The 27980-nt window shown below is 40.9% G+C and overlaps 1 protein-coding gene across 1 annotated transcript; it reads left to right on the forward strand.

The window, feature by feature from the left end:
• Window positions 1–750: 750 nt before the first annotated feature.
• Window positions 751–27899, forward strand: SRSF4 (serine and arginine rich splicing factor 4). The gene is made up of 6 exons (XM_066269866.1): window positions 751–1051; window positions 18989–19131; window positions 20010–20122; window positions 22462–22676; window positions 26081–26170; window positions 26405–27899. The coding sequence occupies exons 1-6, from the start codon at window positions 945–947 to the stop codon at window positions 27228–27230; spliced, it is 1494 nt and encodes a 497-aa protein (XP_066125963.1). The 5' UTR covers window positions 751–944; the 3' UTR covers window positions 27231–27899.
• The last annotated feature ends 81 nt before the right edge of the window (window positions 27900–27980 follow it).

The raw sequence follows: 27980 nt of genomic DNA on the forward strand, positions 1-27980 counted from the left end.
TATTGAGCTCCTACCACGTTCCAGGTCCTGTTCCAAGCTCTTCCACATATACTACCTCATTTAGTTATCTTGAGATAACTAAATTTACCCCATTGAGAAGGGGTAAATTATTCTAATTTTACAAGTTATAAAGTAGGTTACAGTGGACAATTTACTCAATGTCAAGCCTAATTTCGTTCCAAAGCTCCAGCCTTCTCCACTTCTTACACAGCTTCTATTGAAGCAAAGTGTCCTACTTTAAAAATTGGTATTATTTATTGGCCACGTGCGATGTGCTGGGATCAGTACAAAATGCTTTACGTAATCATTCTCGAGAAAACTCTGGAAGTTTGGAATTTCTATCCGTCTTTTACAGAGAAGACTAACGAGGCTCAGAGAGGTGGCGCATGAAGAACCCAAGGTCACAGATATACAGACGCTTAGAAGCCAGGTTTAATTCCAAAGCTCCTGCTCTAAAGTAGAAACCACTCCCGGTTCAAAAGACAAAACCGGAGGCGCTGGCTGGGCGGAGAGGGAGAAGCGCGGGCACTACCGCTTGGAGGGGCAAAGTCAGCGGCTGCGAAAAGCGTCGCAGGCCCCGCGACGGCGAGCTCGCGAGAAGACGTGCTGGGGGCGAAAGGCCCTAGCACCGCCTGTGCCGCCTGTCGATCACCTGGCCCCGCCCCACTTCGGAGCACTCCTTGGCAAACCCCGCCCCCACCCCTAGCTGGGCGGGAAGCGGATGCGCGCTCTCTCCCGTTACCCTCCGCCTGCGGGGAGGGCAGGGAAGGCGGGAGGCGCGCGCTCGCGAGCAACGTGCTCGCGTACGTCGCCGGGGTTCGGCTGCGTCGGTCTCACCGCCCGCCCGTTGCCGCCGTCGCCGCCGCCGTCGCCCCGCTCTCCTTTCGCCGGCCGCCGTCTAAGGGGGGCTGGGGCTGGGCCAACCTACCACCGCCGTTGCCGGGATGCCGCGGGTGTATATCGGCCGCCTGAGCTACCAGGCCCGGGAGCGCGATGTGGAGCGCTTCTTTAAGGGCTACGGAAAGATCCTGGAGGTGGATCTGAAGAACGGGTGAGGAGGGCGCAAGAGGGTCCGTCCGGGTGGGGACAGGGCCGGGCGGTGTCGGGGAGGCCGCGGGGACGGGAGAGGTACGTTTGCCCGGCGCGGAGCTGCTGCCGGCCTGCTCCGGCTCCGCCATAGTCGCGGCGCCTCGGGGGCGCGGGTAGGCCCGGGTTCCTACTGCGCCTGCGCGGGTGGGGGTGGTGGAGGGAAAAAGGAGCAATGGTGAGGCTCGGGGTGGAACGGGAAGAAGGAAAACCCGAGTGCGATAGGGGCTCCAGGCAGGAGTGCACAGCTTCAGGGCACCGAGGAGGCCTAGGTTTTTCCTTCCCAAGCGTTGGGACTGGGGGCCTGGTTTTTCTCTGGCCTAGAGACCGACTTTTCCCGCTCTAAGAGCTGGTGGAAATAAACAAATTTCCTGTTCCCTTTTCCCGTCTTCCCCAGGCTAATGGTTCAGACAGCCACAACGTATCTTTTCTAGGGGTAGGAGCTCTGGAGAGAGGCCTTGTTCAAACTTGCCATGTGCCACACTTTTTTTGGGCGGGAGACTTCGGATTGAGTAGTCTTAGTGACAGTTTCGAAAGTATCGTCTTGCCATGCTGAAAGTCTTCACCGTTCCCCCGTTCCCTCTACAAGGGTAAAGTCTTAACTCGTTATCTTTAAGACTCCGTGCAGTTTCCAGCCTGTTGTTTCCGTTCTTTAGCTTGACAAAAAAATTGCTTTGTCGTTGCGAGTGTTGGAGAATAATGTTCATCCTGGTATGTGCGTCAAGCTCAAGTAGAGGGAGACGCACAGTTCGAAATTGCTTACTGTCTCCCTGGGTATATGGTCTGTTTTTTGTATTCCTAATCTACTTTGGCAGAGCAGGGCCCAAAGGGGCTACTTGTTTAAGGAAAAGCAGATGAGTCAGGTCTGGAGAAGATACTCAACGGGAAAAATTGTCAGAACCAGGAAACTTTAGGTAGAACTGAAAAGACATGGATATAAAAATTAAAAGAAGGTACTGAGCCTTGGGTGTTGTAGACTGCCTTTGTTTGTTGTTTGTTTTTTAAACCCTGCTTTGCAACAGGTCTAATGTGGCTACAGTTAACACTTGAGAAGTTATGGAAGATAACCTGAATATTGTGTGTTTTTGAAAAGTTTGTAGCTGTCATATACTCTTAATGGTTAGCTTAGTTTAAAATGTCATTTTGAATTGATCGTTAGGAAGAATCACCTTCTTACTAAGGAAAATGCCCTCAGTTTATTATGGATATTGACTTATTTTAGACTAAAAGACTTAGGAAAATACTCATTTTGTACAATATAGTTTCAGTTCTTAAAGAATTTACTAGCTAAAGAGGGGGTTTATTATTGTGATACATATATAGGTGACAAGCTCCATATATAGGTGAAAGATCAAGTTAAAATTCCCATTTTTCTTCAGAGTCCAAATAAGTTGACAATAAATTTTATGGGGAAAGCATGAGGTCCCCCCCCCCCCATTGAGAGAGAGAAAGAAGCATCATCTCGTTCCACTTGATTGTTCCATTTAGTTGTACATTCGTTGGTTGCTTCTCATATGTGCCCTGACTGGGATTCCAGCCCACAACCTTGAGTAACAGGGAGACATGCTATCCACTGAGCACCCGACCAGGATGAAAAGCTTGGTGTTTTTTGGTTTTTTTTGTTTGTTTGTTTACAGAGACAGAGAATCAAAGAGAGGGATAGATAGGGACAGACAGGAACCGAGAGAGATGAGCGTCAATCATCAGTTTTTCGTTGCGACACCTGAGTTGTTCATTGATTGCTTTCTCATATGTGCCTTGACTGTGGGCCTTCAGAGGCAGCGACCTTGGGTCCAAGCTGGTGAGCTTTGCTCAAACCAGATGAGCCTGCGCTCAAGCTGGTGACCTCAGGGTCTCAAACCTGGGTCCTCTGCATCCCAATCCGATGCTCTATCCACTGCGACACCGCCTGATCAGGTGGGGGATTTTGTTTTTTGTTGTTTTTTTGGTGACAAAGAGAGGGACAGATAAGGACAGACAGACAGGAAGGGAGAAAGATGAGAAGCATCAATTCTTCGTTGCGGCACCTTAGTTGTTCATTGATTGCTTTCTCATATGTGCTTGACTGAGGGGCTGCAGCAGACCAAGTGACCCCTTGCTCAAGGGAGCAACTTTGGGTCCAAGCTGGTAAGCTTTTGCTCAAACCAGATGAGCCCATGCTCAAGCCGGCAACCTCGGAGTTTCGAACCTGGGTCCTCCAGGTCCCAGTCTGACGCTCTATCCACTTCACCACCACCTGGTCAGGCAACACTTGATGGTTTTTGAGGCACAAACATACAAATGGATCCTAATAGCAGCCACGAGATGGAGGCAGGACAGACATCTGTCCCATTGGATGGATGAGGTACTGACACTTGAAAAGAAACCATTGCCCAAACTTCAACAGCAAACTGGTCAGGCGAAATAAAGCTTGGGTTTTGAAGCTAGACAGACCTAGATCAAATCTTAGCTTCACCACTTATATTTTTGGGCAGGTTACTACTTGAATTCTAAGTTTTCTCATCCAGGAATATTAGAGAGAAGAATTATGAAGCATATGGCTCATAGCTGACCATGATCTTTAGGAGACAGCTTGTGGTTGATAACATGTAGCATATTTGGTGAGGTCTTGTTTTCTACAGTTTAAGTGTCAGTAAGCAGGAAATTATGTTAACAAGAAAACTGGTTAATTGGACAAATATGTTGATAACCCACCAACAGGATGCCTGCTACTGCGCTAAATAAATTGGGGAGAAAGCAGAAAAGAATTGTTGTTTTTTTTTTTAAGATTTTATTTGTTGATTTTTAGAGAGAGGAGAGAGAGAGAGAGAGAAAGGAAAGGAGGAGCAGGGAGCATCAGCTCATAGTAGTTGCTTCTGTATGTGCCTTGACGGGACAAGCCTAGGGTTCTGAACCAGCGACCTCAGCATTTCAGGTCGACACTTCATGCATTGCACCACCACAGGTCAGGCAAGAATTCTGTTCTTGAATAAATATTTTTTAAAATTTTTATTTATTGATGTTAGAGAGAGAGGCAGGACATCAGTCTTTCCTGTATTCCCTGACCCAGAGTCAACCCAGCAACCTCTCTGCTTCAGGATGATGCTCTAATCAACCGAGTTATCCAGCCAGGGTTTGTTCTTGAATAAATTAAGTGATTATGGTTATAAAACATATACTTTGAATTAAAAAATGCTTGCTCTCACTTTAAACTCAAACAAGTAAGACTTGGAATGGCTTGTTTGAGATAGGCTTTAAAGAATGGATTGACTTGGACTTGAAATGTAAAAAGAAGTATTTGGGTATAGTGTATCATAATGGGTGATGAGGAAGTGGTCCTACAGGGAATAATTTTGAGATGTAATAAACACTCTAGTTTGGATTGAGTTTCATGAAGGATTTATGTAGAAATTTAACAACATAAACTAGAAACAACAGCTATAGGATTTTACACTAAAAATTCAAAATCATAGATTAGGAATTCAAAGACTCTGGAGGGAAAAGTTGAGCAATCCTGGAAATGTTGGAATAAGAAGAAGGACAGATTCTTCCAGGATCCTAAATATCTAGATCTCTTTTGGTAACTATACATTCTTACAGTTCTGTTGCTAGACCATGATATGCATAAAATCTAAGTCTGTGATCGAAAGTCAGGTTGATATGAGGAATAGGAAGTCATTTCAGGGATTTGAAGACAGGTGTGCTGACGGTCATCAAGCAAGCACAACTAACTGTTGGCAGCATTCAGGAGTCATTTCAGAGGGAAATGACTGAGCCAAGGACCAGTGGTATAGATGTATTTCAAGCAAGAATTGTCTGGACAAAATGGCAAAAAGTGCAGATGAGTCTGAAAGGAAGGAGTAGGTACAAAAGGAAAAGATGGCATAATAGAATAACATGTGCAAGCTTCTAGTCCAGGAAACTAAGAAGTATAGTAGATCTCCCTGAGAAGTATTTCCAAACGTACCTGGATTGTGATGATTAGTAATTGAAATTTAAAAGCAGGTTTTGGATGGATAGGGCTTTTAAGAATTGCTGAAGAGTTCAAATTTGTAGAAGGGAGCTATATCAATAGACAAATATGTTAAGCTGAATAATTGGAGGTAAAGTTCAGAATTAATTATATAGGCTTAAAGTACTGCCACAATAGCAAGTTGACCAAATGAGGAAGCAAATGAGCTCTCCAAATGAGAATTTAGTGTCCAGGAGAGGCTTTCACGGGCCCTCTTGGGATTTGGAGAGGTATGTGTGCAACAGTTCATTGTACCTTTTAGAGAACTCCTAGGGATGGTTCAGTTTGGGACCACAAACATGATGTGACCCTTCAGGACGAGGTCCCCTTGGAGGGATCCTGCATTCATACCTTCCACACCAACTCCAGCAAGTGTCTGTGGGGGTCAAGGAAGCAACAATATGAGCTCTTTTTTTTTTTTTTTTTTTTTTAATATGAGCTCCTCTTTATAGCCTTCCAACTCCATGGTAACTTTTTTCCCTCTTAACATTTTATTTATTGATTTTAGAGACAGGATAAAAAGAGAGAAAGGTGGTAGGGAGGAATAGGAAGCAACAACTCATAGTAGTTGTTTCTCGTTTGTGCCTTGGCTGGGTAAGCCCAGGTTTTGAACCTCAGCATTCTAGGTTGATGCTTTATTTACTGCACCACCACAGGTCAGGCTCCAATGTAACTTTTGTTGCCTTTGATTATTTGTGAATCCTATGGGCTTTCTTTTTTATTAGTAAAATCACTATCTTTGTGTGAAGTGTAGAACAGTAGTTTCCCGTCACAAAATCTTGTGGTTTTAGTCATAGATATTTATATCTTAATTTTTCCATATTTTAGTTAATAAATAAAACATCACATTCTAAGATTATTTTACTTGCCTAGTAGCTGGACAGGTAAACCTTCAAATCATTGAGAATGGTACGTTTTTGTTTTGTTGTTAGTTTTAGTGTTTATAGGCATGAATTAAAATTCCAGGGAAGCATGGCTATAAATTTCTGTTTAATTGGATTTTCACAATATTTAAGTATTAGCAAGAAGTTTTTGTTTTCACCCTTCTTAAAAATTTCAAGTAGAAGTTATCTTGTTTAATTTCTTAAATATGTTAAGACTCCTTGTTCTTTTTGTCTCTGATCACTGTAGGCATTGTTACGCCTCAGATACTAAGATGAATCTCCACCAACACCAGAACCTACACAGGAATTTATCTTTTGACTGAATTGATGGGAACTTGTTTTTTCTGCCTTTTTTTTTTAAGGGGCAATATAGGAAATATAATTTAGTTTAATGTTCCTGGTTTCTGATTAATTGAACCATTAAGCATTTTATTAATCATGTGGGAGATTACCTTCACCCATTACCAAAAAGTAGATAAATGCTTTATTATTTTTTATAGTAATGCTGCAACTAATAGGAATGACAAAAGAAAAACGTCCTTTAAGGACCCCACCACCTTTTTGCTCTTGGTTAGTTCTGCCCTCAAAAATCATGTCACATTTGAACCCACACAGTCCCAGGCTTTGAATCTGTGTGATTTGTTTATTTTAAAGTAAAGCGTTTGGTTCTAGATTAATTTTATGATTACCTAATAAGAGATTAAAGCATAGCTTTCTTTAAAGGAGTATTTGACCAACTATTTATGCAAAGTTAAAGTTAACATTTCAAAATAGCATGTATTTCTAATTATAGAAATTTCACATGTTTACTGTAAATGTTTTATTAAATTTTTAAATTATGTTATGGTAAATTTTTCTAAATAAAGAGGTAAAAAATAATTATCGAAAGGTGACATTCTCTGCATTTTGAGACTTGCGGCTCTCTCTTTCTTACCCCCCCCCTTATTAACATACTTAGGATTCTATTTTGTAACATATGCATATATAACAGTGTGGTGAATATCCTTTAATAAATCTTTGTACACATTTCTAGTTGTTATCTCAGCGCAGCTCCTGAAAGTGGACTTTTAGTGTCAAAGTATAGACATTTTTAAGGCTTTTGCTACCTATTGATCTCCATTATTCTCTGAACAGATAGATAGTATTTATATTTTCACCTGCCATAGTATTTATATTTTCACCTGCCATGTTTAAAAGTTTGTTTTTCTGCACTGTTTTCTTATGTGTTTTAATATTATTTTTTAAATCAGAATGTTTTAAATGATGTATGAGGAGGTTATCTTGAAGCCTTTAAGGCTCATGCATGTAGCCTACAAGTATAACCAATTCAGTAACTTCTTTAAAAAAACAGCAACAAAAACTTCACTGATTAGAATATAAATGTAGGTTCATGGTGAATAATTTAGACAATACCAAAATCACAAAGTAGAAAAGAAGCATCATTAAGAACCTTGTTAACATAGGCCTGGTCTGTGTGCAATTTTATGTCCCTCTTTTTTGACTTGATTATTTTTTCTGTTACATTAAAATCTTTCTCATATACATCATTTTAATGGCTGCATAAAATCCATTGCATGGTGTGTCATGATTTATCCAACCATCACTCCTAGGTTGTCTCTAAACTCTTGCTGTTAAAAATAACCCTGTGGTGGATATGATGTTCATAAAACTTTGTTTGCGTTTTTATCATTCTTTAGGACAGTCTATGAAGTAAAATTCGTGTGTTCCAGCAGGAATAAATGTTTTCAAGGCTGCCAGGGCATATTGCCGAATAACTTTCCACCCTAGCATGCTCACCAACATTGAGCATCATGTTTAAAATCTTTGCTTAACAGGTCTTGTGTATTTTGACCAAGAACTTTTTCTTAAGCAAATAAGACATAAGATAAATAGGACTATGGATTAAATAGCAGTCTGGGTTTTTTTATTAGCATGACCAGTACAAATGTGACCAAGTTGTTTTTTTGTACTGGAGCCTCGTGTTGAAGTCAACCTACTATCAAAAAATATTTAATAAGTATATTATGCCCTGGCCGGTTAGCTCAGCGGTAGAGTGTCAGCCCGGTGTGTGGAAGTCTCAGGTTCAATTCCCAGCCAGGGTACACAGTAGAAGCACCCATCTGCTTCTCCACCTTTCCCCCTCTCCTTTATCTCTTTCTTCCCCTCTCGCAGCCAAGGCTCCATTGGAGCCAAGTTGGCCCGGGCGCTGAGAATGGCTCTGTGGCCTCCACCTCAGGCGCTAGAATGGCTCTGGTTGCAACAGAGCAACGCCCCAGATGGGCAGAGCATCGCCCCCTAGTGGGTATGCGGGGTGGATCTGGGTTGGGCGCATGCGGGAGTCTGTCTGCTTTCTTCTCATTTCAGAAAAAAGATAATAATAAGTATGTTACTTCATTTTTTCTAAGATGTTTAATTTTTTTAATTGATTTTAGAGAGGATGGGAGGGAGGGAGACATTGATTTGTTGTTCCACTTATTTATGCACTCATTGATTCTTGTACGTGCCCTGACCAGGTATCTAACACAACTTAAACCAACTGAGCAACCCAGCCAGGGTCCACGGGTAATTTTTTAAATTTGTCATCTTGATAAATCAGTGCCAGGAGACAAAACACCATACTGCAATTTTGACCAAATGGTACTAGCATAAATTGCCCTGGCTCAATAGTTTCACTCCTTGGTCCCAATTCCCCAGTTTGTGATCTGAATGAACATTCTCTATTTGGCCAAGTCATTTGAAACTCCTATTGCTCAGTTTAATATCAAGCTCCTCCCTTACTCATTGAGGTAGCATGTGAATAAAATGGCCGGATGAGGTATTTGTCTCTTAAAAGATAGGCACAGGATATAGACTGGGTGAAATATGCTTTGGCTTACCAGTATTTTTGGATGCTTCCATATGACCTAAATAGAAAATTGTACTCTGAGTTCCTCAGAAAAAAAGGTAGTCTAAGCATCTGACAGAGTACTATTGGAGGTGATATTTAGAAATTTGTAAGCTTACACTGGAATTTTAAAACTAGAATATATTAACTGTATTTGTATGATTTGTCTTTTTAACTGAGCATATCAAAGCACTTGACAAACAAGTGTTGTCTGTAGTCTGTACTGATGGGGAAACTGAGTCATGGGGAGATTACCTGACTGACCCAAAGCTACAAAATGAGTTAGTGACAATTCTGGAAACTGGAGATCTTTCTTTTTCACATAGCAGATACGGCGTATCAGTGTCAAAGTTTCTCTCATGCTGTTTTTTTCCAGATGATTCTGTCCTTTTGGGACTTGTCTCCAAGGGTGAGAAGGTGGTTCAGGTTCCACAACTTATTCAGTCTTTAGTTTCTTGGCAGAGGCTTCCAAAAAGTAGACAAGTTACTGCCAAAAAAGTATGACAGGTGGTACTTTTTATGACATTGGCCCTGGACAGAGACTGCTAGTGATTCTCCATGTTAGGCTACTCTTTGAAGAGCTATCAGGTAGTTATCAGCTTTGTTATGGCCAACTTGGGTAGGATTTGTACAAGTAAATGCAATAAAGACCTCTGTCCTATTAGCATTTCAAGGGCTCAGAGTTTCCTGCAGGCAAAGAATCAGACTGTGCTCTCATGGAAATGTCCTTTTCTTTTTATTGGGAGATGAAAGTCAAGAGGTCTCTGAACTGCAAATGATATCTGAAGAAACCCTTTAAGGATACTTGTTATCCCTCCCCTGGGTTTCCCAACTATGTCTTTAGCCCCATGCCAGAATGAGAGGCCTTCCTAAACCTCTCATTGGGTTGTAGAGACCTCTAAGACCAGGAAAAAGGGAAGACTGAAAGGCGAGAAGTTTGACTTCAATCTTCAGGAATGAAAGAATCTAGCAGGAAGCTCATGCAACGGAATCAGGAATACAGACCAGAAGCACTGACTTTGAGGAAAGTTGTATGATGTGGTTGAAATGAAGCTATCAATCCATTAATGTTAAAAGAATTTCATTAAAATATTAAATGGCCACTTTTCAGGGAAAGGGCATCCCCAAAAAATAGCATAGCATATTTCATTTTTAACAAAAATAAAAGTAAGACCCTGGGGCAGTTATAAGGGACATGAGAACAGCCAAGATGGTACCAGAGGCATGACCTGAAGAGGCTTTAACACTCATAGCGTCTTTTTAGACATAGGATCTGGTTTTCTTCGTGGCATTGGTGTGTAATCAGGTACTACTGTCTGCTGAATGTAAACCTTTTTTACATTAAGTACAAATAACAGTAGGTCCATCTTATGTCCCATTAAGATTCAATCACAATTAAATCTTCATGAATTTAGTGCATGATCAGGGAATAGTGTGTGATCAGGAAATAGTTGACCCCCTTTTCTTATGAGACATTTTCATTTCATTTATCCTTAATGTTCATAGTGTCTGAAAATTGAAATGGACACAGATGTGATTGTATTTGCCTCCCCACCCCTCTTTAAGGAAAGCAGCCATGATGACTTAAAAATGTCAAAATAATAACATTCAGTTATGACAAGAGGTTCTGGTTGTGAGCATTTGATCTACAAACTGGGTTTGTTGCCATCTAAGGGTAGTCTCGTTTTGTAGGGTAAAAATATGATTGCACCCTAGTTAAAGTGAAATAGCTTAGCAGCCTTAGTTAATTCTTTAAAACAGTTTTGGATAGTTGGAACAAATTGGAAGATAGGTGCATAAAACAATTACAAAGTAAAACTAAATTTGAATTAAAATTTTGATAGTTGATTTATAGGTCTTGTTCACAACTCACCTAGTATTAGTACACATCAGGTACAGAAATGGCATTTCTGACCATTTAATTTTTCTCATAAGATGCTAATATTCATGTGGACATTTGTCATTCAGCAGCACATAATTTGATGAAACTGATTTTCTGTGTTCATAGAGCTTGTGTGTCTCAAATTGTGTTTGTTCTTGAGGACCACGTCTTTCTCTTGGTGTATAGGAAGCAGTAGAACATGGTGATGGAGTATTGCTTTTAGGTTAGGACCAGGGTTTCGAAGAATCCCAGGAATTGGGTAGCCTTACCAAGTTACTTAACTGCTCTAAATCTTAGTTTCTTCATCTATGAAATACAGAAAGTCTCAAAGTTGTGGAGGTTATTGCAACGGAATTTGAAGAAGGAAAGAGTCTGGTGGTCTGTAGTAGCCATGTTAATAGTAGTTTGAAATTAAATCAGCTCTTAAATGTTTATCTGCAAAGTACTTACCTGGTTGCTATAATTCTCGTATAGTTGAAGATCTGTTAACCTTATAGTATTTGATTTTTGGTCCATTTTCACCATTATTCATGCTTCTATTTATATTTTCTGGTTCCAGTCATCATTCCTTACAAAACTAATTAAATGCATTCTTAATACATAATATTGTCAATACCCACTCACATCCACCACCCCTAGGCCCAACTATCGTCTCTATGCTGGTCTAATTTTTGCTGAGCCTAAACCAAAGACAGATTCTGGGGGTTGATATGGGACCTCCAGAATGGGGATTGCACAGAATAATCTTATTTTTCCTCTATTCTTCTAGTCTGTTATGTTCTGAACCCACACATGTTTTCGGAAGGACCAGATGGCTGACACTGGCTAATGGGAACCAAAAGACGAGTGAAAGTAACCTGATTGTCACATACCCCATGTTTAGAGGAGCTTCACCCTGCCCCAAGATAAACTTTTTTTTTTTCCTCTGGAGATTTTATCCCACCCTGTCAAAAAACTTGAATGCAGCCTGGCTTACCTGAGGTTAGATTATCAAGTCAAACAGCAGCATTTATCAAATGAAAAGGATTATATTCAGGACTGTGAGAGAGAAGCATCTGCCTTTACAAAGGCAGTGTGACCTTGTGGCTAAGAGCTTGGGTTGTAGAGTCAGATGGATCTGGGTTTGAGTTTAGCTCTTCTATTTATAAGCTCCTTGACAGTGAGCAAGTTGCTTAGCCTCTTCAAGCTCAGTCTTCTCATTTGTATAATGAGAATAACAATTGTAGTAGTGTACTCCACACGTATGGTATGAGGAAAGAATGAATCATGGATAATTATTTACTGTGTGCCAGGCACTATGCTAAATATTAATCTTTGTTATTAAAGAGCTCATAATCAAATGAGAAGGACAAGCACAAAGAAAAAACAAAACTTAAAGGCCATAATTTTCATGTTAAGTATAAAATTGAATAAAAGTGTTGAAGCATTAAAGAAAGTGCTAAAATGACTGGTGGAATCAGGCAAGTTTTTGAGACTCATGAAAGAGTATATAGAATAAGATTGACATTATTCATCTTGTGTAATCAAAGCTTTTCAGGTTTACAGAATGACAAACAGATACTTAGCAGTCATTATAGAACTCTGAGTGAAAGAATGGTAAAGTAACTGACTACCTGCTACATCTAAAGAGACAAGCTGATTAAGTAAAAATAGCGATATGCTAGAATTAAGTTGATCAAATAGGAAGAGATAGCCCTGAGGGCCCCAAAAAAATGACAAAATTGTAGAACTAGGCAATATGGGCAGCCATTTAGGAATAGTCAAAAGGTGATTACAAGGTTGTTGGGAATGAGTTAGATGGTCAGGGATCCAGAAGAGAGAAATCATGAGGTAGGTTTTCTTCTTTGAAGGTGGGGAAAGATCAAGTGCAGACTGAGCTGTGGCCAACGTTTGCAGACCAGGAATCCACATTAGCTCTAATCAGAGAGCTCTTGGTGTGCAGGAACTGCCAGTTTGCCGACGTGAAAAGAGCCCCAGACTGGTTATTGGTGAGCCCTGAAGTCGCACCCCAGCTCTGCCACTCAGTGAGCACGGGTAAGTCATCCACCTTCTCCGGGTGGCCATGATGGCCCTCCCTCCTCTGAGGCTAAAGGAAGGCCAGAGTGCCAGAGCAGCCCCTTCCTGTCTCAAGATAGCAAAGGATCTCAGGAACCTATTTCATGTAGTGGGAGCTCCTAGTTGTGGGTTATAAACAACCCTCTGTTTCTGGGAAAGTCAAATTGTAACCATAATCAGTGACCCCAAGAGGTGAATGTAATACTGGTTACTTCTACTTTGAGGGCCTGGCCCCTGCTTCCCTGGAATGTATCAGACCTTTGGAATTGGGCAGTTACAGTTCTTGCTGGCAAGCTTTTCTCCAAGTTGGCCTCTCCTAAGCACTTGAGTTGGTTGCAGAAGTACCTTTCTGCTGTTTTCCAAGCACTTGATGCAGACAACAAGAAGTATTGGGGGTTTTTTATTGTTATCATTACTTTCCTGTTAGTGTGTCCTAACTTTTTTCACCTCATGAACACCAAGGTGGCTGCAGCATAGGTCCAACACTGAGTGCTTTGAAAGAAAGCTGTATGATTCCTGTTCACTAAATGCCATTTCTTTCAGGGTAGATGTAAGGGCTCTGCCCTTAAAGTACAGTGCTATTGACCCTAGTTTGAGGGTTCAAGCCAACCCATGGGTTAACTTCAACAGATGAAAATTTTTCCTTGGCTACAGCAACATCCCTAATCCTGACCAGCCATGGAGAGGTTCGGTTCTTACCAGGAAAATGAGTGAATGTGGGAATGGCTCACCACATTGGGAAAACAAAACTCACATCCTGCTGATGGTTGGCTGAGGACTGTCATGTCCACATACAAAGAAAAGCATGTGGCACAGTTTTAGGACAAAGGTGAGCAGAGATCCACTGTGGAAAGGGGCAAATTTTTCTTATAGAGAGAAGGTCCGAGGCATGCCCCTCTGTGAGCAGTGTTGGTGGGTGACCGCAGGTACACGCATGGAGGCTTGCTTTCCCTCGCTCCCCGTATCCACTCCCTATGAGTTAACTGGTATCTAGTGACCACTTAGTCACTTCTTGCCCAATTAGCCACCAATCAGCATATGTTCAGAGCAAGTCTTGCTCATTTGTCAGATAGGACTTTTCTGCAGTCTCCCTCTTCAGAAATGATGTTTGGAAGACAGAGATGACCCTAAGTTACTAAAAGGGGTGAGATAAACTCCACATCCTCTTCATTGGAAGATACAGAGTGGTATTTGGGACCATTGGGTTATCAGGATCAGGGAAAGCCTATTTAGCAACAACACAGAGAATAATTCTTTGGTGAATTCTTTTAAAATTGAAGTCTTGAACTACTTTAGTTTGAAAAACATGTCGTTTCAGTTCTAGCATTTCAGCATTCTGACTTACAGCCTGACTTACACTACATTAGGTGTTGAGTGAGGAAGATCATAGCACTGTCAGTGGTGGAAGATTGGACTCAAGTTTGGAATAGCTCTCATCATTCAGTGTGGCTTTTTTTTGTGGTGTCCAGATACCTGGTTGTACTTGCTATGAGTCATGGGGCCCACTTTTTTTAGGTAGAAAATAACATCACTTTTAGACTCAAGTTATCAGGATAAAACATGACCCTGGGGAAAAGAGTTTAGAAAGGGCAATAGCAGAGAAATGTTGAAGAAAGGCGTTTTTCTTTTCATTGATAACTATAGTGTGTTTAATAATTAGGCCGTGCTGTTTGTTCTTTCACACTGGCATAGAAAGACTGAGGGACATGGCATCTGGGAGTCCACTGTAGAGGGAGTTTTAAATTCGTCTTAGATTCATTCTTCAGAATCCCATCATCTTCTTTATTCTCATACTAGAATTATTGAAAGATGATCTTTGTTTTTAATAGAGCAGAAAAAGAAGGGTGTCTGCAGCTGTGTTCTTGTGAGGCTTATTCTCAGGTCACACCAGAGATGAGTATTCATGTGTGTTTTTAATATCCCGCCTTCCTTTGATGAAAGAATCAAAAGGAGAGTACTTTGGGGGAGCAAAGATTAAGTTTCATGTTATTTCCTACAGAGCACAAAAGAACATTAAGATGAATTTAGAAAGATTCTCTGATGTTAGTTACCAGGGAGCTCTTTACTTTTCTTGAAAGCACTAAAATTTCAGAGACAGTTAAAATGTTTAAATAAAACAAAAATTGGGACCCATACGGTAGTTTTAAAAGGTATTTTATTTTTCTTTTTTTTATTTTTATTTATTTATTTATTTTTGCATTTTTCTGAAGCTGGAAACAGGGAGAGACAGTCAGACAGACTCCTGCATGCACCCGACCGGGATCCACCTGGCACGCCCACCATGGGGCGATGCTCTACCCACCAGGGGGCGATGTTCTGCCCATCCTGGGCGTCGCCATGTTGCGACCAGAGCCACTCCAGCGCCTGAGGCAGAGGCCACAGAGCCATCCCCAGCGCCCGGGCCATCTTTGCTCCAATGGAGCTTTGGCTGCGGGAGGGGAAGAGAGAGACAGAGAAGAAAGCGTGGCGGAGGGGTGGAGAAGCAAATGGGCGCTTCTCCTGTGTGCCCTGGCCGGGAATCGAACCCGGGTCCTCCGCACACTAGGCCAACGCTCTACCGCTGAGCCAACCGGCCAGGGCCTAAAAGGTATTTTAGATGATAAAAATTAAATTTATCCCTATGCATCTGTCACTCTGGTGCTACTGCCACATTGTTTAAATTATCCCATCATTATGCCAGGTAACAACTAACTGACCTGTCATACTGCTGATGCTAGAAGAAACCTTAGACATAGGTAGTATAGCTCCCTCATTTTGCAGATAAACTGGACCCAGAGAAATAAAGTTATTTAAATGTATTTTTCAGAGTTGGTTTATAGCAAAACAAGGATGAGAACCCAGGCCAGTGCTTGCTTCTCCAGTCTTAATAGTTGTAGTATGCTTCACTTTCCTCATCTGTAAAACAAGAATAATAGTACCTGATTCTTGGGTATTGTGAATATTAAATAAGATAACATTGTCTAGCATATGGAAATTAATAAATGTTAAGCAATACTTTATTGTTGTTATGTAGTCTTCCAGCCTTATTTGGGGAACTTTTTCACTTTATTGAATGAAAATAAGCCATTCTTTGAGTACAGCAGATCTAAATAAACAGTAATGTGGTAGAAGCAATCACACTGACCTGGTCTTTACTTTGCACTTAAAACAGGAGTCCCTATCAGGTATGATTTGTGGTTGTATGAGGGTATTCGATTTAATCTGCCAGACTCACTCATGTCAGTGGTAGAGAGAAATGATAGGTGCCTGATTTACCCTTGGAGTGGACTTTGACACTGAAATATTTCAAATAGATTTTGTGGCTTTTCACAGAAGTAGCCAAAATTTTCGAGTGAAATAAATTTGATCTTAAGTCAGCGATTTTAATAAGCGACTTAGCCCCCCAAAAATGTGGCTACTAAGTGACCCACCTGTTGGGGACAACTTTTTAGAAGTAAATATTAAGGAAGGACTGTAGGGACCATTAACCTCTAATAGCATTAATGAATCCCTACAACCCAAGGAAGAATTTTATTGGCAAGGTATGCTATATTTCAATGTCAGTTGCAAAGAGTCTGTGTGAGCATTAATTTTTGTTTTTAGATTGTTGTGCCTGCACTTAACAGATTGTCCTTACTTTCCTTCAAAGGTCAGAATGAGTTCTGCATGTAAGCCTTGGAACAGAATGAGCATGCCCAGGATGATCTTTGAGTCTGGGAGAGGTCTGACATAGAGGTCTAACACACTCATCATTTGTTAACAAAAGTTCGGCTTTTTATTTCAGAAGACTTGCAAAGCTTAGGGTCTTTCATTCTCAGACCCTCAAGTAGTTGTAAACCCAAATTATTTTGAAAAAAACTGTTTATATGTTCCTCTTATTTAATCTTTAGAAGTCTGTTTTCCTCAGACATCACATTAGATGAGTTGGAGTCATTGGGTCGTGCTGAGCCAGGGGTGTGGAGGCTGTTTCATCCTGCCCGTGTTGAGTGTTTTCTCTCATCCCTCTCTTCTTGGCATTAGGCTCTTATAGGATGCCAAGAGCAGCGATGCTGTGGGCAAGGCAGACTTATGACCAGTCCTGATAACTGAGTTAAGGGAGGCTTTTTTAGGGGGGAGGGTGTACTTTATTATCTATTCAGAAATAAACCAAAGTAGAAAGTAGTTAGATTTGATTTTTTATTTGCCTTTCAATATTTTCTTCTCTAAAAATGATAATATAGCTTTCCTCATGACCCACTCTGCTTTGGAAAGAAAAAGGCAGTGGTATTGTATTATCTATTAGAGATTTTTAGTGTTAAAGCACTTTTTAACCATAGAAAGTTAATTTGATAGAGAAAGAGGTTTAACTTGTTCTGTCAAATGTGACATCATATTCAAAATCATTCTTATTAAGCTGCTCAACAATTCTAGCCCATGGAATTATGAAACCATGTTTTAACGACTTCATAGCGCTTAAAAGTGAGCCAGGTGGCTTCTGAATTGTGTTACTGCAAAACATTTCCCATTAAACAACTGGGTGTATCTGTATTACATTTTTTTTTAAGGGAGTTGAGATTAGTGACCTTTAAGCGAGAGGCTGAGAGGCAGTGAGACAGACACCCACATGCGCCCCAACTGAGATCTACCCGGCAAGCCTCTACCAGGCGATGCTCTGCCCATCTAGGGCGGCTGCTCCATTGCTCGGCAACCTAACTATTTTAGCATCTGAGGCAAGGCCATGGAACCATCCTCAGCACCCTGGGCCAACTTGCTCTAACCTTTTGAGCCATGGCTGCAGGAGGGGAAGAGAGAGAGAGAAAGAAGGGGGAAGGGAAGGAGGAGAGAAGCAAATGGACACTTCTCCTGTGTGCCTTGACTTGGAATCAAACCCAGGACTTAAACACACCGGGCTAAAGCTGTACTGCTGAGTCAACCAGCCAGGGCCGATATTAGTGACTCTTAACATTTGAATGCCATTAATAGACATCAGAATAAAGAACCCTTCAAAGTTGTTGTTAGCTGTACATTATCTATCACCTTGAGAGACAAAAAGGTCTCTTTATTGGGCACCTAAAACGTGTATAATTATTTTAACTGGTGTCACCCCAATAGATCTAACAAAAAAAGGGGAGAAGCTTTTTAATGAAGAATTCTGCAAGACTGAGTTCTCATTTAACAAGTTGCTGACGATAACATTACATGCTAAAGAAGCTGGTATCATTTTGGTTAGGCTGAATGAACTTTTGGCAAGTCTTGTAACCTGTTTTTAGTTCCAGTGTGTTTAAATGCAGAGAAACACTAAGTTTGCCTAAGTACACAGCTTTGGTAGAGTTTATAGACATTGCTGGTAATTTTCCTTCGTGATCAAATATGACCATTAAGATAGTTTTGGTTTTTAGATCTAGGCAGTAGTCACAAAGCTATACTCTTCACAGATAACCTGATTTATAAGGCATTTGTTTAACCTTGCTTATAAAGATTTTACAAATCTTGTTCTTTCATTTTATAAGTTGTACTCTAAACAGGATTAATAGAACTTGGGGGGGGAGTTTGTCTTCTTTCGGGTATATGTTAAACCACCAAACCTCTTTGCTGGGACATTTCTAGCAAAAGTTTGTATATAAGTTTGCGCAGTTTTATGGTTTTAGAGAATTCCAGCCTACCTGAAATCTCGTGGAAATTAATTTGGAATATCACGAGGAAGTGAATAGCTCCAAATATTTTTCACTGATAATGTCTAGAACATTTATTCATTTGTGACTGACAAATGAATAGGTAGAGGAACAGGAATGTTTTTTAAAAAATTCTTTCACCAATGAGATTTTTAGATACAGTGATTATTTTCTAACCTGATATGTTATCCCAAACATGATTTAACAGTTAAGACTCAGTGCCTGAATGTAGGTGTAATCCATGAGTTTTCTGTGATATTTTGATACATTATACCAAGCATCTCTGGATGTTTTTGTAATTACCACTAACTACTTGGGGAGCAAAAGAAGTGGTCTTTATACTTAGCCAGTCTCTTACTAGAAAGACAGGAGTCTACCTTGAATAGTCTCCTTACCCTCTTAAAGTGCCTATTGGCACAAAGCAAAGTGGTTTCAGCTAAAGGGAAGAGAGTTGATCCTTAGATTGCAAAACCCCACCTAACCTTTGCTAAGCATGAACCTCATTGCTTTCTCTTTAATGTAGTGAAGCTAGATGTCAAAGTGGTGCCAACCAGGATTTTGTTTGCTCTCTTCTAGATATGGATTTGTGGAGTTTGATGATCTGCGTGATGCAGATGATGCTGTTTATGAACTGAATGGCAAAGACCTTTGTGGTGAGCGAGTAATTGTTGAGCATGCCCGCGGCCCACGTCGAGATGGCAGTTACGGTTCTGGACGCAGTAAGCATTTAAAGGGCATTTGTATCAGTGACATGCCTTTGTTATTAAATGTTAATTTTTAAAAGTGATTGATTAATGTTAATTAGTTGAAATGTATTGATAATTAAGCCATTTGTTTTTAAAATTGTATCTTTTTAAATGTAAAATTTTAAATAAACATCTTTGATAATGTTTAATTTTAATTAAATTAATGGCATAAATTTCTTGTTTTAATACTTTATAAATGTTTAATGATATGTTTGTGTTGTTGTTTGTTTTTCTCTGTAATGCAATTGTTTAACATAGATTTAACAAAGACCTCAATGTTTTAATTAAAAGAGTCCTTTGAGGCTAAGATGACTGCCTGTTCCATTTGCTGACCTTGGGTTACCTTTCCATGCGTGGCTCTTTGAACCATTGTGGCCCTTGGCTGACCAAAAACAGGAAGCCATGTGACGACCGCAACCTTTCCCCATTAGACCTGGGTGGTGAGGATCCCAAGGGTTAGACACAGATGAGATTAAACTGAAATAGGTGCCTGAAAATCTTCTTTTATCTCTATATAAAATATTCACAAAAACTTTAATCACTGTGAGTAACACAAGTAACTGATTTAGTAATTTGGTTACTTATTTCTAAATTGTTAATAGTTTTTAATTTATGCATGTTAATGCTAAATATTAATGGATATATATACTTACAACTTTGTAAATTGAATTAAATTTTCATGTTTAGTTGATTTTTTTTAAAACATCTAGTTTGGATTTGAGGGTGGGATAGAGTTAAAACATGTACTGTTTGGGGTGGGGGTGAGTGGTCTATTTAAGGGGAATGTGGTAGCTATATCATTTTTTCCTTTTCCACCACTAACTAATCTTATTTATTTGAACCTTCCAAAGGTGGATATGGTTATAGAAGAAGTGGCCGAGATAAATATGGCCCTCCTACCCGCACAGAATACAGACTTATTGTGGAAAATTTGTCAAGTCGGTGCAGCTGGCAAGACCTAAAGGCAAGACCTGTTAACCTTTTGAGATAAGGGTGGACAGGAGTTAAGGTTGGGAAAGAGGCAATTCTCTGCAGGTCCAGGCATGCATAGAACGTAACGTTGTTATATGTTTGAAAGCTTTCCAAAGCATTGGAAACCTCCAATTAGAGGTTCCATAAGAGTACAGAAGACATCAGAATCTCACTACTACTGCATGTTCCAGAACCGTCACTTGAGGAACAGTATGTTATATGAAATTTTTCTCCATAGAGACTGGTACAGAGCAGCGATTTTCAACCTTTCTCGTGGCATACATAAACTAATTACTAAATTGCTGCAGTGCACCAAAAAAAAAAATATTTTTTTGCCAGTCTGATGAAAAATTAGGTATAATTTGATTCGTTGACACCGATGACTATTATTATGTTGGCTGTTGTCATTTTTTTATTTGACAATCTAAGAGAAAAGAGGTCAGTGCCCCCAACTAGTCAGCTGTTGCATGTTTTAAAAATTCTTGTGGCACACCAGTTGAAAATTGCTGGTATAGAGAGATACCAATGTAGTCCCCTCCGCCCCCCATTAAAGAAAGAGTTACAACCACTAGCATTCTCTGCAGCATTAGTTGTAATATGCAAGTTTATGTCAGTTTGCAGCATAGATCCAGATCCTCTTTGGTAAAAATTACTATCTGGCCCATGTTTTTTCAAAAGATTTATTTGTTTTTCATGGAATAGTTAACCTGAAAAAGTTTTAATGTCAAGAAATTAAGGTCCAGACCCTGGCCAAGTAGCTCAGTTGGTTGGAGTTTCATCCTGACACACCAAGGTTGTGGATTCAATCCCTGGTCAGGACACATAGAAGGAGCCACCAGTGAATGCATAAATATGTGGAACAACAAGTTGATCTCTGTCTCTCTCCCCCTCTCCCCCTCCCTCTTTCTCCCTCATTCCTTTCCTTCCTCTCTCTTTTCTTATCTCTCAAATCAATGGAACATTATTTTTTTAAAGAATAATAATTCAGGTTCTGAATGCTACCTGCTTATGCTCAGACCCCAGCTTATTCACTACCTGAATGACCTTGAGCAGTTTATTTAACAACTGTATTTCACTTTTCTCTTCTGTAAAATGGGGTAATGATTATATCTAGCCCACATGGCTGCAATCGAGACTGAATTAATTAAGTCATGCCTATTGTACAGTAAATGTTCACCATGTTACCAGTGTTATTAATTTGGAAGTGTGGCAGTATAGAACAATAGTAGTGACACTCTTTAAGCCCATTGCTAGAATTAGCACATATTTTAACTTACCCAGGACAACCCCAGTCTTGGCATAAAACTTCATAACTTTCTCGTTCATTCTCAGACGTATCCCGATTTGGATGGTAAATTATATGGGCTCCCTGCCTTTTACCCAAAATCCCCACTCCTACTCCTGCAAATACTTCAGTTAAAGCAGTTTTTGTACAAAAGTGTTCATTTCTGGATTATGAATAATAGTAGAAGTCTACATATAACCTGAAAGTCCCAACAATTGGAAAGTCCTCAAAAAGGTACTGGGCACACTAATTATGAAGACATGTAAACATTTTATGATTCAGTGAGCAAAGAAATGGTATCAAATGGCATGTGTTCAATGTTTGTAACAATAAAATATTGAGAGGGAAGTAATAAAAATGAATTGCTACTGAATATTCATATTTTTATTCTACCTATATTGAGTGTATATTATATATAAAGGAATCTGGGGAAATTGTCCATAAATTTCTAAGTTTAATTTCATCCAAATTTTATCTTCTTTTTAAACACTAATGAGATCTTCTCTTATTTTTGTATCACTTTAGCATTTAGACAGCATGACTGGTCATACCACTCTGAAGCCAGAGGTGGACAATACTGTTCAGTGGCCTTGTCTTTCATTTGCTTTGAAGAGATAACAGTTTTAAATAAAATTAAGGTGCTAATTTCATCCCTTTATGGATTTGTTTGCATTATCAATATCTATATGTTTTCAAACAAGAATTTATGAAATATAGAAGTCCTAACTTAAATGTAGTTATATGAGCTTCCAAAGCTTCTATAAAATTTAGAAAATGATGGTTAACTAGAAATTTTTGTATTTACATACAACTTTATTTAAAAGAACAGTTAAATATTAATTATCTCTACCACCTACCTAATGCCTGATGCTTTAAAGAGCCTTAGTAAGTGGTTGGCATGTAGATAATACTTTAAGAGTAAACTTTATTCTGAGGAAAGCTAGCATTTCTTCCTAAAATAAATGAGAAACTTGCATTATAGCGATTGCAGTGGCTACCTAAGCAAAATGTGTCCTAACCTATTCAGTGCTTTGCTTTTTCTTTAGGATTACATGCGTCAGGCAGGAGAAGTGACGTATGCAGATGCTCACAAGGGCCGCAAAAATGAAGGGGTGATTGAATTTGTGTCTTACTCCGATATGAAAAGAGCTTTGGAGAAGTTAGATGGAACTGAAGTCAATGGCAGAAAAATAAGATTAGTGGAAGACAAGCCTGGCTCTAGACGGCGCCGGTCCTACTCCAGAAGCCGGAGCCACTCCAGGTACTGCTGACGTCCTGATGTGTTGGAGCTCACTATAAACCATAAGTGAGCACACAGATAACCATTTTTGTTCTTCTGTTGAATTCTCCGTAACATGGTTCCGTGTGGTTCAGTAGCTCAGAACATTGAACTGAACACTTATTTGTAAAGCTCTTGAACTCTTTTTTTTTTTTTTTTTTTTGTATTTTTCTGAAGTTGGAAACAGGGAAGCAGTCAGACTCCTGCATGCGCCTGACCGGGATCCACTGGCATGCCCACCAGGGGGTGACGCTCTATCCATCTGGGGCATTGCTCTGTTGCAACCAGAGCCACTCTAGTGCCTAAGGCAGAGGCCACAGAGCCACCCCCAGTGCCCAGGCTAACTTTGCTCTAATGGAGCCTTGGCTGCGGGAGGGGAAGAGAGAGACAGAGAGGAAGGAGGGGGAGGGGTGGAGAAGCAGATGGGCGCTTCTCCTGTGTGCCCTGGCCGGGAATCGAACCCGGGACTCCTGCACACCAGGCCGACGCTCTACCACTGAGCCAACCAGCCAGGGCCTGAACTCTTATGTCATGAGTACAAATAGAAGTAAAGTCCTTTCTCTGAGGCAGGAATCAGTGACCTTTCTCATTTCTTCTCGGGTCCCCTAAATCATAACCCTCATTGGGGGCAAACGTGGACACTAACTAGTCCCTTGGTTACTCTAGATGTTCCAACTATTCATGAGGGAAGGTTTTGTCCTACTCGACCGCTACTCTGCAAACAGTCCAGGCACTTGTGAACAAGTCAGATATGGTCCATGCCCTCAGTCTAGTGGAGAAGGCAGGCATTGAGCAAAAAATTACCATGTGCCAAGTATGTCCAAGGAAGTGTACACAGCTGAAGAGCAGTCAAAGGCTTCCCTAAGAGACATCGAAATTGAGCCCTAAAGGATAGTCAGAGATGTTGGGCAGACTAGATCTACACACTGCGGTCACATGACATGTCTCTTCATTCTCCTTTCAATCACTGATATATTCTCCTTCACCTTTTTATGATATTTTTCATGCATTTAGTTGTTGAAGAAATGGTTGTCTTGAAGATTTCCCCATAGCAGAGATTTTGTTGATTGTGTCCTTATGGTATTTAACACATTTCTTTATTCTATCCCCCATATTTCCTATAAACTCATAGTTAGATGTTGAGATATTTAGAATAATGCCAGGTGCACTTCATAAATATTGCTTTATACTTCCTGTTGCCTCACTTATGTGGTGTCTGGATGTCCCACCCTAAACGATGATAATTTGCATCAGTGTGTTCAGGAGTTGTCAACCATTTTCAAATTCTGCATCAACGTTCCACCTAATAGTTTTAGCATCTATTGATAACCATTACCTAGAGCCATTCATTGGTGGTTGCAAAATGATGGCTTTCTAATTTTCTCATTTTTTCTCTTTTAAAGACTATAATTCTGTATAGGATGATTTCCCTCCTCCATTCTTTTGTTACCCTCAAATAGAGTTTTTATAGGAAATGCAAAATAAAAGTTTAATACCTTTATTTACTAACTTTAAGAATATTAAGTGTGCCCTAGCAACCCCTAAAGGTGGTAAGGGAGGGGGTGGTTTAGTATCAGAATGAATTCTTGGATATTTGTATATTGTTCCGTCTATTATAGTCAAACTGTTCTGTGTTTGGTCATGGGGAGCTCTTCTAGTTGTCTCCTGTTTGAGTATCTTTTGGTTTGGTTTGGTTTTTGTATGAATATGCTTTAATAAATATTTTCCCCAAACTTTTTATTATAATCATTTTCAAATATATATTAAGTTGAAAGAATAGTTCACAAATACTCATACCATCCTTCTAGATTCAATAGTTAGCATTTTGCCTTCTGTCTCTGGGTGTGTGCGCTCGCACACCCAGCACATTTTTTTGTTGTAGTATTTGAAGTGAAATTGCAGAGATTATGACACTTTGCCTCTAAATCCTTCAGCATGTGTCTCTAAGAATGAGGATAACCACACTTCTTCTATTGTCTAACCCAAGAGTAATAATAGTGATTCTGTAAAGTCATCTGTGTCCAAGCCATATTCCAGTTTCCCCAGTTTTTCCATGGATGTCTTTATACTACTTTTTTTCCTGACCAGGATTCAGTCCAGACACACATTGCACAGGATTGTTAGGGCTGAAGCAGTCCTCCTCCTTCCTCTCTTGCCCCTATGACGTGTACTTTTCTTAGTTTTTGTTTTTTAACGCTATTCCACACTCTTAATTTACTTACATGTTTCCTCTTGGTGTCATTGAATTTGAACTTTATCTTCTGAAGTTCCTATAATCTGGAAGATAGATCTGGAGAGAAGTGAATGAGATACAGATTCAACATTTTTGGCAAGAATCCTTTTGTAGATGATGACGCCCAAAAATCCTTGAAGGTTTTCTTCTTTCATAATGAGATGTTCTCAGCCCATTTTTTGTTCTTTTCCTGCCCTACACCTCATGTCGGTTGTTTCCCCGAAGGAGCCTAGATGCTTTTGGTAGTCAGTGATAAGGAGAGTCCGTGGTCTTGGCTTATTAAAGATTCTTTTAGTCTTGGAGTGTATTAAAACAGCTCTCTGGTCACAGTGAGTTTACTAGATTAGATAGGTAAAGAGCAAAAAATTATGCCCTTTATCTGTCTAAAGGAGGCTGTTGTAGGCCCTGGGAGGTGGGAAGGTGGCTTGCTCACCAGGAGGGGCAGGTGTGGGTAGACTGGAGGAGAGGCTCGTCATCAGTAGGTAAGAGGATGAGGAGGGAGAGAAGAGTCGGATGGTGTGGTTTCTGGTGTGAGGAAGATGGTAAATAGCAGCGGCACTATGGAGATAAAGAGGGGACCCAGCAGGGTGGGTCTAGGAGGAAAGTGGATTCAGGATTAGAATTGCTGAGTTTCAGGTAAGCCATCCACGTGGAATGTTTGTGAGCAGCTGAGATCTGTTGGCCTAGAGCACAGGAAAGAGTTGTCTGAGCTTTGTGCGCAGACACCATCAGTGCTATACATATTTTTTATTGAAAAAATGTCTTCATTGACTTTTTTCAACTAGGCTTTAGTCAGCAAGTTTTTTTGGGTTTTTTGTTTTTGTTGTTGATGCTGTTTTAAGTGAAAGGAAGAGAGATAAACAGACTCCCCGCATGCGCCCGACCGGAATCCACCAGACAATCCCTGTCTGGGGCCGTTGCTCGGACCAACCAAGCTAACTGCAGTGCCTGGGGCTGATGCTCAAACCATTCGAGCCACTGGCTGCAGAAGAGGGAGAGGAAGGAGGGGAAGAGAAGCAGATGGTCACTTTTCTTATGTGGCCTAACTGGGAATCAAACCCAGGGCATAAATACGCCAGGCTGACATTCTATCCACTGAGACAACTGGCCAGAGCCAGTATTATATTTTTAAAAAAATGTTTTTCCTCTCTAGGTCCCGCTCTCGTAGCAGACATTCTCGTAAGAGCAGAAGCCGAAGCGGCAGCAGCAAGAGCAGTCATTCTAAGAGTAGATCTCGGTCCAGGTGGGTCTTCTGTGGTTTAAGTAGAGGGATGAGTGGGAAACATCCATACCGTTTGCCACATGGATTTTAGTCGTGTTAGCCAGTCTTACCTCACCCCAGTTTCTCCAGCTCTGAACTGGAATTGTGGGGGCTCAAGAAGTGGGGTAAAGCTCCATGTCCCTTTGGCCTTTCCATCTGGTGATTAGCATCAAGTATAAAGTTTTATGTGACTTCAACATTACCATGTCTCTGCAGGTCAGGCTCCCATTCCCGCAGCAAGAGCCGCAGCCGCAGCAAGAGCCGCAGCCGTAGCAAGAAGGAGAAGAGCCGCAGCCCCAGCAAGGGTGACAAGAGTCGCAGCCGGAGCCGCAGTGCCGACAAGCGCCGCAGCAAGAGTAAGGACAAAGCAGAAGAGAAGATCCAGAACAACAACAATGCCGGGAAGTCCAAGAGCAGGAGTCCCAGTCGGCACAAGAGCAAGAGCAAAAGCAGGAGCAGGAGCCAGGAGAAGCGTGCGGAGGAGGAGAAGCGAGGGAGCAGGAGCAGGAGCAAGGAGAAGAGCCGGAGTCAGGAGAAAGGGCTCCGCAGGAGCAGGAGCAAGGGAGGCAGCAGGAGCCGCAGCCGGAGTCGCAGCAAAAGCAAAGACAAGAGGAAGGGGCGGAAGAGGAGCCGGGAGGAGAGCCGCAGCCGCAGTCGCAGCCGCAGCAAGAGCAAGAGCAAGAGGAGCAGGAAACGCGGCAGCAAGCGGGACAGCAAGTCTGGCAGCAGCGAGAAGAAGAAGAAGGAAGATGCCGAGCGCTCCCGGTCCAGATCACGGTCCCGCTCGGTGTCAAAGGAGCAGGAACGTGCCAAGTCCGAGTCCGGCCAGAGAGAAAGCCGGGTAGAGAGCGAGGCTGCTGGCACCAATCAGGAGACCCGGTCCCGGTCAAGGTCCAATTCTAAATCAAAACCAAACCTTCCATCAGAATCACGCTCCAGATCAAAGTCTGCTTCAAAAACCCGATCTCGGTCCAAGTCTAGATCCAGGTCTGCATCCAGATCACCTTCCCGGTCTAGATCTAGATCCCACTCAAGGTCCTAACTGGCTACAACCACAGCTGGAACTACCCGGGAAGTTTTGTACATGTTTGGTAGCCGTAGCACAAGTGATTGAAGTAGAACATATGTCACTGCTGTACATTTTTAATTCCCCTAATGGTGTGTCTACAATTGTTAAATCTAAGTGCTTCCTCTCCGTAAAGCCTCCTGGCGCCAGGCCTTCCTGCTCGACTGAAAACAATCTCTTTGAAAACCCCTTTCCTTATGGCCCACAGTAGAATATCCAAAATGCCTTGGCTTTCAGGCCTGGCCTTTCCTACAGGGAGCTCAGTACCTGGATGGGTCTAAGGCTGGAATGACGACATAGGTAGGTATGGTGAGTTCAACCATTTTTGCCCTTGAATTGATGCCCTTTGATGTATGCCATTTAGTGAAAGTGCTAAGTCTTAAGTTTCCTACCACTTTGGTTTCATATTTTTGGACTTAACAAAGTTGTGAATAGCACAGTCAAGGAAAATTGATACCTTCAGTAAGTAATCCATAGGAAATAAACTATAGAGTTCCATATTCTGGTATTGTGATTATATTGTTTTATATTAAAAAAGAAAAGAAAAGAATTTTTTTTAATTTTATTTTTCCCCGTCTTGCAAAGTATAGTGACCCCTGTTTCCATTAAATTTGAATAAAGACTATTTTTGCTTGACAAATTTCACAGTGCTTGAATCAAAGTTGCATTTCCTGATCTCTCTTGATACCTCAGCATAAAGTTGTTTATAGAGGCTCTTTGGTTGCT

The sequence above is a fragment of the Saccopteryx bilineata genome, chromosome 3, assembly GCF_036850765.1.
Source record: "Saccopteryx bilineata isolate mSacBil1 chromosome 3, mSacBil1_pri_phased_curated, whole genome shotgun sequence".
Lineage (NCBI taxonomy): Eukaryota > Metazoa > Chordata > Mammalia > Chiroptera > Emballonuridae > Saccopteryx > Saccopteryx bilineata.